This window comes from Chenopodium album, chromosome 5, assembly GCF_948465745.1.
Source record: "Chenopodium album chromosome 5, dcCheAlbu1.1, whole genome shotgun sequence".
NCBI classification, from domain to species: domain Eukaryota; kingdom Viridiplantae; phylum Streptophyta; class Magnoliopsida; order Caryophyllales; family Amaranthaceae; genus Chenopodium; species Chenopodium album.
Window position 1 is genome coordinate 74,531,693 of NC_137838.1, and position 13,646 is coordinate 74,545,338.

At 34.8% G+C, this 13,646-nt stretch overlaps 1 protein-coding gene across 1 annotated transcript; it reads right to left on the minus strand.

Moving 5' to 3' along the window:
* Nucleotides 1-1,057: 1,057 nt before the first annotated feature.
* On the minus strand, nt 1,058-12,948 carry LOC145633157 (uncharacterized). Its single transcript, XM_081685437.1, has 5 exons — nt 11,558-12,948; nt 11,335-11,485; nt 9,475-10,734; nt 8,836-9,378; nt 1,058-1,267 (listed from the first exon to the last, which is right to left on the minus strand). The coding sequence occupies exons 1-5, from the start codon at nt 12,946-12,948 to the stop codon at nt 1,058-1,060; spliced, it is 3,555 nt and encodes a 1,184-aa protein (XP_081541563.1).
* Between the last annotated feature and the right edge of the window lie 698 nt (nt 12,949-13,646).

The window sequence follows — 13,646 nt, forward strand, 5'->3', positions numbered from 1 at the left end:
AAAAAATGGTGTATGGAGTAATAAAAAATTAATAGTGTAAGATGACATGTGGCACTATGCTTAGAAAAGTATAACAGAATGAATGGGGACATGTGTATTTCTTAGTTTCTTGGTTATAGTTTTTAAATACTAAGTATAGATATAGATTTTTCACTCACTCACAATATTATATTATCCTCTTAAAACTCCGCACATCACCAAGTGATGTAAATAAAAAAAAACGGAGGGAGTACTAAATAGATTGATATTACTAATACTTCATATTTTTTTTTAATTGCACCATAAGGGGTTTTACGCTTGTCAATGTATTACTTTGGCTATTAATATCTTTAATTATATTTTTGTAAAATTTATAAAAAATTGATTGATATTTGAAAAATAGATTTCAAGACGAATTTAACTAGATCCCACGTGATGACTATGTTTTTCCTAATAAATAAATCACAAAAGATGGTCAAAGAAGATTAAGTGAATAGTGTAAAAAAATTTATGGTGCAATAAAAGAAAAACAAAGGAAGTATATCGAATTTGAGTTGCTTTTATAGACAAAATAAAGTTACGTATGTTACTCTAATGAATAAATGAAGTTACTCAAATGAATAAAGATTAATCATGTAAATCAATGTCGTGGTCAGACCGCACACAAGTACAATGGTAAACGTTCCAACTTGTTGCAAATATTATTGTCAAATTATTTGGCTTGTACTACGTATCGATACGACATCGTACTACATCCCAAGCCTCTATACAAAGGGGGTCTTACACTAGCATGCCCACCACACAAGCACAACAATCATCCTTATACAAGTAATTAAGTTAAGCATTATTATATTTGTTAAGAGGCTAAAAAAATGGAAATGAGCAAGAATGTAAGAATGAGTGTTCTCTTGGTGGCTGCCTTAGTAATAGTAGCAACCATGGCACCTCCAGGCAGGGCGGACCTTCTTTGTGGCTGGTCGGGGCTCGGCCCCCCTTAATTTTTCTAAGTTATTGGTTTTAACTAATATAATGAATAATAATTACACTTAAAAAGTTGTGGCATAGTGGTTAAATATTGTTATTTTTTAGCAAAAGATCCAAGGATCAAACCTTGGCCCCCAAGCTTTTTGCCCAAGATCCGCCATTCAGCCACGGCTATCCGGGGAAAAGTCCCGTTGTTGCTCGCCCTGCGACAACGAGGAATCCCGGCGACACAACCAGAAGGAGCACAAAAGATTGAGCAAGAGCTTGCAAAAATCATGCTAGAGCCTAGAAGCTGTTGCTGAATCTGAGTACAACAACAACAACAACAATAACAACGCTCTACGTTGTATTCCTAAGTATAACAGGTGTGGGCCTGCTATGGATGGGGTTCAGTGTTGCCCTCTTTACACTTGTACCTCACAATACTATGGTAATTGCTCTTAAATAATGGATCGGATTATGATTATAATTAGTCCATAAATCTTCAACATTATCCTATAAATCTATAATACAGGTTATATAGTTATTGGACTATGTTACTGAAGGTGATGGTACAACTAAATAAATTAAGGTTTATGTGACATCATTATTGTACTTTTACTCTTTTGCCCGCTTAAGGTGGTTGAGCACTTGTAGTCAGCAACCAGCTGACCTTATGGTATGTTGTGAATATATAATCTATTATTCTTACTAGTTTTATCTATATCGATCTTTTAATTTTATATTTTTGATATTCGGAATCTATTTATCACATTATTATAACCCTTATATTACTAAATATATGATGATGTACAGAGGAGTGGAGGACTACGGAGTATTTTATGACTTTATTTATTGATTACTAATAAAGAATTATGATCGTCTCAATCCTACAATGTTCTCCCCTTCAATGAATGTTACTCTCCCTATCACAATTTTCTTTGCTCCATTTGACTTATAAAACTTTCACTAAAAATAATTAAGTAGGACAAGTAATATCATATAAGCCTACTAATATGTGGCTATGTGCCACCTGAATTTCATGACTTGCTAAGTGCTAACCCAATCAATTTTGACTAAAAAATGACTACTTTTCCTTTTATTTTTGGACAAAAATAATATTAATACTTTCTAACAATATTTTTTAATCAAACCAACCTAAGTCACCCTTAGGGGACGTTTGGTATCAACTTAGTAAAGGTAACGGAATGAAAACAAATTAGGAGGGAAAAGGGTAATATATAATGTTATCCTTACTAGTTGTTTGGTATTACTAAGGAAACACAAACAATTACAACCAATCCATTTTCTTTTGTTTGGCATTAAAAAGGGAAAACAAATTTTTCAAAAAAAAAAAAAAAAAAAAAACAAAATTAAAATATTGGTGGGCGACATTAATCACAATTCACAAGCTGCTTTATTATTGCTTCAACCTACTCAATTTTTTTTTCCCCTCTTTTATCTTACTCCAATTTAATTACTCTTATCCAATAACCAAAATCATCAGCTTATCAAAAAATCAGATGACTTAGGTCACTTTTTCCTTTTATTGATCATAAAAACACAACTACACATATTCAAATCAGCAGACCATCAAAATTATCAACATCAAATCATATAATCGCAAAGGCAACAATCTTCATCGATCATTATGAAACTTCATTCATTATTCCTTTATTTTTTAAAAATTTTTGGTAGGTAAGATGTTAGAATGATGAGTTGTTGTTGAGTGATTTTATTTGACCCAATTTTGACAAGTCTTGAATAATGAAGCAAGATCTTGAACAATGGCATGCTGAGAAATCGAATTCGAAAGAGAGATATTGGGTGAATAAGAGCTTTGAGAGAGAGAGTGAATGAGAGATGTTAACATTGTTAAATGCAGGAAACGGAATTTGTTTCCTTGGGTCAAAAAGCGGAATCAAATTGGGGTGAACTGTTACACCTAGCTAACAGTATTCGTAAACTACTCTCTAACCTTTACCAAACAAGCAGTAACGGAGTGGGTTATTTGAATCCGTTTCCATGGCTTAAAAATTCTATACCAAACACCCCCTTAAAGTGTCACCATTCTCTAAACAAAATTGCATTATCTCTTTTGGCCAAAATGAATTACGGAGTACATGTTAATATATTCTTATCATTACTCATTAACGATTAATCAATATATACAAAAGTATTTTAGGTTAAACTAGGAAACTATACAAGATAATTTCCATAATACAACTATACAAGATAATTACCATAATACAACTATACAAGAGATAACTATCGCGACTAATTACAAAACTATATTTACATAAATAGATTATTTACATAATCTATCATTATTCAAGTGGATGCTACACATAAATATAGAGAATTAAATCACATCCATTCAATGCTTGAATAACATTTTAGATAGATGCATGTGGTAATGTGGTATTGGCCTATATAGCGGTCTATTTATTTTAATTTTCCCATCCCCTTCATAAAAAGACTATATGAAAGTAGGAGAATGATTGAATTCTTTTAAAGTATTATTACATTCAATTTATTTTGACTTATTTAAGACAAATAAGCTTAGATAAGTGCATTATATAAAAGTTAGAAATAAATTCATATATGTTCAAAAAATGTAAATTATGATACAGTAAAAAAAGAAAAAAAGAAAAAGTTTATATATGCTCACATTAATGACTTATATATGTTATAATAAAAATAGGTTTTGTTTTGGTTTTTTTTTTAGAGTGTAGAATTAATGATTAATATTAAAGAAAAAGTGAAAAACACTCACAGAAAGAGAAATTATCAAACCTACAAATTGGTAGGTATAAATCAAAGCAATATAAGATGAGGCATCACAAAAAAACCGTAATTCCTACAAAACAATTCGGGAAGCTACAAATTACTACGGATTTTATTAATTTATAACATTGAAGTATATTAACTAAGATTTAAAACAATTCTAACAAGTATATATATCCACATAAGTATATTTTTTCTCCTGTATAAAGTATTACGAGTAACATGAGTTAAAGTAAATTAGGTAAATAGTGGAAAAGTAAAATGTTTCATTTGAAAACATGCAATATGATTATCATTTCTGTCTATACCAACAACATGCAATATGTCATTCAGTCTATTCCTTATCTAGGTACCATGCGACCCACTAAAAATCACATTTGTAAATTGCCACCGGTCAATCTAAGGGCCTATTCTCATTGACTGAACTCAGCTGAACTGAACTGAATTGAACTGAACTGAACTTAATTGAGCTGAACTGAACTGAACTGAACTGAATATTTTATAAGAGAAGAAAATTAGTAGCTGAGCTGAACTGAACTGAACTGAACTGAACTGAATTTCAACGTAAGAGAACAGGCCCTAACTTATTTTGCATCCATATTATCCGATCAATCTCTAACTGAGGACACTATTTTTTTTATTTTTTTTTAAGGAGTTTGATATTGACATGTAACATCAATTATTGTGTATTCCAACAAACATATTTATAGCACGAGAAAATGACATAATACCACAGATTTGTAGATTGAAATCTGCATTTTTCTTTTTTCTTTTATAAATAATTATACAATTGGTTGATTTTTTTCATTAATGGTGTAGGATTTGAGATAAAAACTTTTACCAAGTGAGTCGATCCTTAATTAGTATGAGTATATGATTATCATTTCTGTTAATGGACCAACTCAACTAAAAGCTTAAATTGATGGTTGTTGAGGTTCAGGAATATGTTTTATACTTTATCACGTTTAGGGGTAAGCAAACCGGGTACCCGACCAAAATTTTAGGATCCGAACCCATAATAAGTTGAGACTGGGTCCTAAAATTTGGAATCGGAATTGGAATTGGTTCAACCGGGTCCTAAATATTATGACTTAAAACGGGTACCCACTTATGTATATAATTGTTAAAATATAATATATTTAGTTTATTTTCATTTTTAGCATTTTAACACTTGTATTTATATATTCATTAAGCTATTTTATTTATGTTAGGTATTAATAACAATTTCTTTTTTATTTTACTAACTAGATACATTTAACATAATTTTATTTTTAGAAACTTATTTAGTGTAACATATTTTGGGTAATCGGGTACCCAACCGTTTCTGGGTCCAAAAAACGAGAATTAGAATTGTAACCGGTTGCAACTGGTTCCCTAATTTATTACCTAGAATTGGAACCATCGGGTCCAATTTATTACCTAGAATTGGAACCATCGGGTCCAATTCCGATATCGAACTCGTTGGTTTCTAACCGGTTTCAGCTCCAATTCCGGGTACCAGGAATTTTTGCTCACCCCTAATCACACCCCCTTACATGAGAACTCTTTTGGCTTAAAATGTTGATGCAACATAGGCCCTGTGCATACCGTACGTGAAATGTTCCACTTGAAAGTGGGAGGGGGTGGATGAGATTTGAACCCGTGACCTTTGTGTCACGCTGACTCTGATACCATGTTAAACCAAATCAATTAAAAGTTTAAGCTGATGGTAGAGGCTTAGGAATATGTTTTATATTCTATCTACTTATGTATATACCTTTTTAATATTGGTGTATAGAGAGCACAAGGGATGTGAATCGATTTCAGTATCTCCTGATACCGAGAGAAAGCTCTAACCACTTAAATCATCCCACACTTTCATTTTTGTCAATACCTACATGCAACATGTACAAATTCTTAAATGAACCTAGTTTACACTAATTTATTGTGGATCACTAAAATTATAGACAATATGATTGTTTTATTATTAAAAAAAAGGCACTATATATATCAAAATAAAGGTTATTATGTTGAAATAAAAGTTAGTGTGACATTATAAAAGTTATAAAAGGTTAATTTTTTAATGAAGTTTTAAATATAATGATAAATATGAATAATATTATTGTGAACCAGGTCCACGCACAATTTTCTATCCAACATTATTTCGACCTTCCAAATCCAATCTTCCTTATCTAGGTACCATGGTACCATGCGACCCACCAAATTTCATATTCGTAAATTGCCACCATTCAATCTGACCTTCTTTTGCATCCATCTTATCCGATCAAATCTCTCAGTGAGGAACTGAAGACACTACTTTACTTTTAAGGAGTTTGGTATTGACATGTAACAACAATTATTGAATTCCAATAAACATATGTAAAGCACGAGAAAATGACATGAAACATTGAAACCACAGCTTTAAAATTGAAATTGATATTTTTCTTTTTTTTTAAAAAAAAAAATTATTATACAGTTGAAGTTGATATATTCACTAATGATGCCGGGTTTAGTGTGGCCCAAATTCCATAAACTTCAAGTAATTAATTATGTCTCAAGTTTTCTAAACATTTTCATAAAACTAGAACGTATCGTAGCTAATGGCGTGTTCGGCAAAATATAGCTGTGAAGATAGCTGTAAACTGTGTATGAGATAGCGGTCGACTAGCTGTTACATATAAAAATTAATATTTTATATTTAAAACTATACATTTAATTTTCAACAGTTACCTCAAAGCTACCTCTACTTTCAAAAGCTAATATTTCTAACTTTTCATAAAAGCTACCTCCATCACTAAAAGCTACCCTAACCACTACTTTGCCAAACACTCACATTTTTTGTTAACTAAAAGCTACCTAAAAGCTACTCAAACACTAGCGCCAAATATGCCTTAAAAGCAAGGAGTAATTGGTAGCGTCTTTGAATAACTGTAATTGGTAGCGTCTTTGAATAATTGTAATTTGAATAGCTGTAATTGGTAGATATGGGTGGTTTTATATAAAAGTAATTGGAGTTGTTTTTTAATTTAAAATATATAGAAGTGGAAGTGCATATATATAGAGGATTGGAGTTTTGTAGCGTTGTGGATAAAAGTAGGGGAAAAAACTCTAAAATTTTATACTCCGTTATAGATTCTAGCACTTTGAGAAACTGGCAAAAAATTGAGAAAAAAAACTTAGAATTGGCGAATGCTCATCATGATATGAAGATCCCAAATAGCATACATGTATGTAGATGTTTCTACACATTTCTTGGACTTCCAAATACCAACCATAATTGTTTGGTGTTGAGTGTTAAATATGTAAATATTTTGTATATTATACTCTCTAGTCAAAGGATATATTGACGAAGCTAGGGCAGCGGAATAGAAAACCCTAGGCTAACTGATACCATGAAAGAGTATGTGGCATATTTTCCTCCCCCGATTCCATTCATGATCACAGATTATATACCAATTACAAGCCTAATCAATTGCTAAACAATAGGCATAACTAGAGGCATATATTTAGGAACTAAATATATCCTTTGACTAGAGAGTATAATATACAAAATATTTACATATTTAACATTGAGCGTCATTTGAAATCATGTAATTTACCTACATCCTCCACTATCCTATGTTATAATGTATAAAACATAATCCTGACTCTGATACCATGTTAGAGGACCGACTTAATCAAAAAATTAAGTTGATGATTGAGGTCCAGAAATATGTTTTATATTCTATCATTATACTCCTATCCTCTCTTATACATTTTACATTATACGAGTGTCCCTTCATACATTGTTTTGATTTGGAATGATTTTACCTATACAAGTCAACTCTCTAAGATATCAAGATCAGATATTTCTACATGCACACAATAAGATATAGTGAGAGTTAGCATTTGTAATACTCACCCCTATCTAGCATTTTGGGTACTACTTTTACTCTCCTATTTTTATAGAGTGCTTTACAATGCTATCATGGTTTTTTTAAACTAATTTTTCCATGTTAATTATTGTAGATTCCTTTTTTCTCTTTGTTATGTTTATATTTCTCCTTAATTAATAATTCTCATCATTTACATCTTTTTTTTTTTTTTTTGGCTACGCGCTCATCACAAAGTCACAATCCATCCTAAAAAGTCTAGGAATTTGTTATATACTATACATTCGGACGTACCGTATACCCAACTAACTCAAGGTTAGTGTTTGCTTTCTATTTGATGATTAAATATAAAAATAATCATCAAAATGAGAACAAAATATTCATGAGTATACGGTATACCCGGCCCGGGTGTATATAATAAGCTCTTTAAAAAGTAAAGTAAAAGGATGAAAATGATACTTTGTACTATGTACTTCACTATCCGTAACAATAATAGACATGTATGAATGTATGATGTATATGAAGTACGTACTCCAATTTCTTAATAATTTACTACTCCATATCAAAATTATCATTGTCAAATGCTTATCTTACTATCACCGATATATAACATATAGTATTATAATCTATAATATGTTGAACATACATGTCTTTATTTACTTCGTACATTGAGACTAATTCAATAATATCAGTTTCCTTTGGATAAGTTAACATAAATAAGTTATTTGAGTACAAATTTGTTAAATTGCATAAAACCCCAAAGCTTGGTCTCATTGATTACTCTTATGGCCAATATATAATACAAGCTATTTCCTAATTTGATAGAATTAGGAAACTACCAAAAAGATATACCCAAGATATTCTAGGCATGATTTAGGTAACAAAATATATCCTAAAATATTTCAAAGTATATCCCACAATACCCCCCCTCAAGTTGGAGCATGCGGATCGTAAATGCCCAACTTGGAAAGAAGATGATCAAATTGTGTCTTCCCAAGTGCCTTAGTGAAAATATCGGCAAGTTGCTCCTTAGTAGAGACATAAGAAGGAGCAATTAAGCCCTCTGTAATGGCATCACGAACAATATGACAATCAATCTCAATGTGCTTAGTACGTTCATGAAAAACTGGATTTCGGGCAATATGTAAAGCAGATTGATTATCACAAAATAATTTGATCGCCTTAGGATGTTGAACACCCATACTCAAAAGCAAGGCCTTCAACCACTTCAACTCATGTGTGGTAGAAGACATACAACGATACTCAGCCTCAGACGAAGAGAAAGAAACCGTGGGTTGCTTCTTGTTTTCCATGAAATAGGAGATTTACCAAGGAACACGAGCCAACCGGTCAAAGAACGGCGAGTAAGAGGACACGCCGCCCAATCTGAATCACACCAACCCTGCAAAGTCAGATCACTGTCTGCACTTAACAAAATACCCTGTCCCGGGGTACCCTTCAAATAACGAACCACCCTGAGAGCGGCTTCCCAGTGCTCAGTCCGAGGTTCATGCATAAACTGTGACAGAATGTGAACCGAATAAGCCAAATCTGGCCTAGTTACCGAGAGATAAATCAACCGTCCTACCAATCTGCGATAAGACTCAGGATTCACGAGCAATTCTCCACTAGCAAGGCTAAGTTTGTGGTTTTGCTCAATTGGAAAACCACTTGGTTTTGCACCTAATAACCCTGCTTCAGAAATAATATCCAAGGTGTATTTTCGTTGACACAAAAACAAACCTGATTTACTGCGAGCCACCTCAATGCCCAAAAAATATTTCAAAGGACCAAGATCCTTCATTTTGAAACAATCACCAAGATAAGCTTTGAAAACAGACAATGCAGCGGAATCATTCCCAGAAACAATAAGATCATCAACATAGACTAAGACATTAATCTGAACAGTGCCTTTAGTGTATGTAAAAAGAGAATAATCAGAATAAGATTGTAGAAAACCATACCCTTTTAGAGCCGCAGTTAATTTAGCAAACCAACACCGAGGAGCTTGCTTCAATCCATACAAAGACTTTCTCAATCGGCAAACTAAACTCGGATCCGAGCTCTCAAAACCAGGAGGCAATTTCATGTACACTTCCTCATCCAAATCTCCATGTAAAAAGGCATTGTGAACATCCATTTGTTGGAGTTCCCAATTCTTAGCAATAGCAATAGCAAGAAAAAAACGCACCGTAGTCATTTTCGCAACCGGAGCAAAAGTTTCACCATAATCAATCCCTTCTTGTTGATGATTACCAAAGACAACTAATCGAGACTTGAGACGTTCAATATCACCATTAGACAAAAATTTTGTCTTGTAGACCCATTGACTACCTAGAGCCTTCTTTCCGGGAGGAAGATGCTCTAACGTCCAAGTCCCATTATCTTCCAATGCTCGTATTTCCTCCTTCATAGAACGACGCCAACCTTCATGGTTCATGGCCTCTTTAAATGATTTTGGGTCCTTTCCCTGAACTACGGCTGCAAGAAATTTCCGATAATTTACAGAAAACATGTCACAATTAATATAGTGTGCTAAGGGATAAGGCGTACCTGAAGGAGTGTTGGATGACGGAGAGGACGGAGACGGATTATTAGCAAAAACGAAGTAAGTCACATAATCACGAAGCTTAACCGACGGATATTTCGCACGTTGTCCCTTACCCAAAGCCTCAACGTCGGTGTCGGACTGCTCTTCGAGCTGCTGCCGCTGCGAGGCAGTCCCCTCCGCGCCCCCCCTGTGGTCTGTGTCAGGCTGCCGCGGGGTGGCTGTGGAGATGTCTGCCAGGCTGGGTGCGGGCTGCTCATTTGCGTTCTGCCTTGGCGTGGCAGACACGGGTTCAGCCGGGTCATAGGTGGCAGCCACCGGATCATCAACTACCACCAAGGCATCATCATTATAAGTCACATCTTCATTAAAAACCACACACTCCGAAAAATCCTCATGTATATCTCCATTCTCATACGAAGTAGGCTCTATATTAACATCATTCGGGGCATCAAACGGGAACACCCCCTCTACAAATTTCACATCACGAGAAACAAAGAAAACCTTCGACTCAAGGTCATAAACTCTCCATCCTTTCTTTCCAAAGGGATATCCCACAAAAACACATTTTCTACTCCGACTTGCAAATTTATCACCATTAGTTTTCTGATTATGGGCAAAACACAAACATCCAAAGGTACGAATTGCATCAAAAATAGGAGGTTTATTGAAAAGTATTTCAAAAGGAGTTTTATTTTGGAGCAAGGGTGTTGGTGTACGGTTAATAAGATGAGCAGCAGCAAGAACACACTCTCCCCAAAAATAAATTGGTAAATTGGCTTGAAATCTCAAAGCTCTCCCAACGTTAAGAATATGTTTGTGTTTTCTCTCTACTCTCCCATTTTGTTGTGGAGTTCCGACACAAGAGGTTTGAAAAACAATTCCCGAAGCAACAAAATAATCATGCAAGCAATTAAACTCAGTACCATTATCACTTTGAACAATTTTAATAGTTTGTGAAAATTGTCTATCAACCATTGCAACAAAAGCCAAAAACATTCGTAAAACCTCTGTTTTATCAACCAACAAATAAATCCAAACAGCTCTAGAATAATCATCGACTATTGTCAAAAAATAACGAGCGCCACATGACGAACCATGTCGATATGGACCCCACAAATCACAATGTATTTTTTCAAAAATTCTAGAAGCCCGACTATCACTCAAAGGAAACTTGTTTCTAGGATGTTTAGCACGCATACATACTTCACACCTCTTATCTAGATAATCTTTATTACTACTAACATGAGGAAGCAACTTAACTACTCTCTCGGAAGGATGCCCCATTCGACGATGCCATAACTCCAAAGTTGAGGATGCTTCACCAATGTCGACATGATGCACCGATTCCGAATTGCTAAAATAATATAATCCGTCTCTCCTAGCTCCCGTTCCAATCAGCTCCTTCGTTTGGCCCTGTATAACACACATATAAGAATTAAATTGGACAATGTAATTAAGCTCATCAATAAGCTGAGACACAGATATCAAATTACAACTCAATTGAGGGACAAAAAGAACCCCTGTAAGAGTAATCTTGTTCGACAAGCGAACTGAACCAACCAAAGAAGCCACCACGGTTTGACCATTAGGCAAACCAACAGGGCACTCGAAACTCTTAGTATCAAACAACCAGGATTTTACACCGGTAACATGATGCGTGGCTCCTGTGTCAATAATCCATGAAGTATCATCAAACTTACCATTCAATCTGTCGGAAATATTAGCATTACCGAACAATCCCGTAATAGCTTTCCATTGCTCGGCAGAGAAGACTTGACCATGAGAAGAGGAGCTATCAGTGGAAGCATTAGAGCCCGAAACTGCATTGGCTCTCACCGAGCCTTGACCACGACCAGCCGCATATTTCCCTCCTTGGCTGCCATCCCTCGGAGGAGGTCGGCCATGTAAGTCGAAACACTTCGCCTCCACATGACCCTTTTTCTTGCAATAATTACAAGTTTTGTCTGACCAACAATGCGAGGTCTCATGCCCCACCTTTTTACACTTAGCACACACCATAGCTTGACCCCGTTCAGAAGAATCATAGCCACGAGGTGCAGCCGTACGGACAGCAAACCCGAGTGCCTCAGAAGGCTTTTGAACTGGCTCAGGTGTTGCTGCTCGCACACGTTCATCCTGCACAACCAACTGATATGCACGATCCAGACTTGGAAGTGGGTCTTGAGACAATATATTAGACCGCAAAGGTGCATAAAAATCAGAATATAAACCCATAAGAAAGTCATGTAACTTTGATTGTTCACGCCGAACCTCATGCAAACGACCCGCAACACAATTCGTACAACAAGAACATGATATTAAAGGCTCATGATGATCCAATTCTTGCCAAAGAGAATGCAATTTGCCATAATAAACAGAGACAGACATATCACGAGTTTGTTCACATTTAGCAATTGATGATTTCAATTGTTGTATTCTAGGTCCATTGGTCTGAGCATAACGTTTCTGAAGGTGATCCCACAGAAACCGAGCCTCACGAAATTTAGAAATAGAAGAACGTACCTCACGATCAATGGTATTCGTAATCCAGGAGATCAACATAGCGTTGATCGCTGTCCAGTCTGATTGAGTACACGGAGCAACAGGAGCAGTGATGCTGCCATCCAAAAAAACAAATTTGCGTCGAGCCTCTAAAGCCGTTTGCATATCAGCAGCCCAATCATCATAATTGTCAGTTTTTAAGCGAGTAGGAGTTATGAAATCCCCGGGTCGATCTTGAGACCCAAGGTAAAAGGGTGAATTGGGTTTGATTTCGGTTGGAGGGGGTGGCGGTGGAGGAACATCGTCCCCTGCCATTATCGTGGGTTAAAAAAAACGCAAGGAATTCAACCTGCTCTTGATACCATGTTAAATTGCATAAAACCCCAAAGCTTGGTCTCATTGATTACTCTTATGGCCAATATATAATACAAGCTATTTCCTAATTTGATAGAATTAGGAAACTACCAAAAAGATATACCCAAGATATTCTAGGCATGATTTAGGTAACAAAATATATCCTAAAATATTTCAAAGTATATCCCACAATAAAATTTAAGAAAGTCTTGCGCTCGAAGAAGTTTTACCCGTGTGCTGCAATGAGTTAGAGTTGGTTTGATTATATTTATGTTAATATTGTATCTTGTTAGGAGTTTACAGAAGTTAAGCCGTTTTCTCCACATCTTTCTCCACTTTAACAACATGGCATCGGACATCTCTAATTTCTAGAGATTTTTCCATCGATCTTGGTTAGTTCTTGTTTAATTCCACAATTTTTATTGTTTGTTTGAGAAATTTAGGCTTCAAATTTTTTTAAGTTCATCCGTTTCTATATATATAAAGGGTTTATGTTAGAGGACCAACTCAACCAAAAGCTTAAGCTGATGGTTGAGGCCCAGGAATATGTTTTATACTCTATCAATTTAGTAAGATTTCTAGGGTAGAATTACTTCATACAAAAAAAAAAAAAAAAAAAAAAAAAAAAGGAGTGAGATCTTTATCAATGGCTTTGCAGA

Coding starts and splice junctions, on each gene's coding strand:
- LOC145633157 (XM_081685437.1), bottom strand. CDS start 12,948: ATGGCAGGGGACGATGTTCCTCCACCGCCACCCCCTCCAACCGAAATC. Junction 10,735..11,334: donor ATCTAGATAAGAGGTGTGAA/GTATGTATGCGT, acceptor GCCCATAATCAG/AAAACTAATGGTGATAAATT. Junction 9,379..9,474: donor AAGGCACTGTTCAGATTAAT/GTCTTAGTCTAT, acceptor TTCAAAATGAAG/GATCTTGGTCCTTTGAAATA.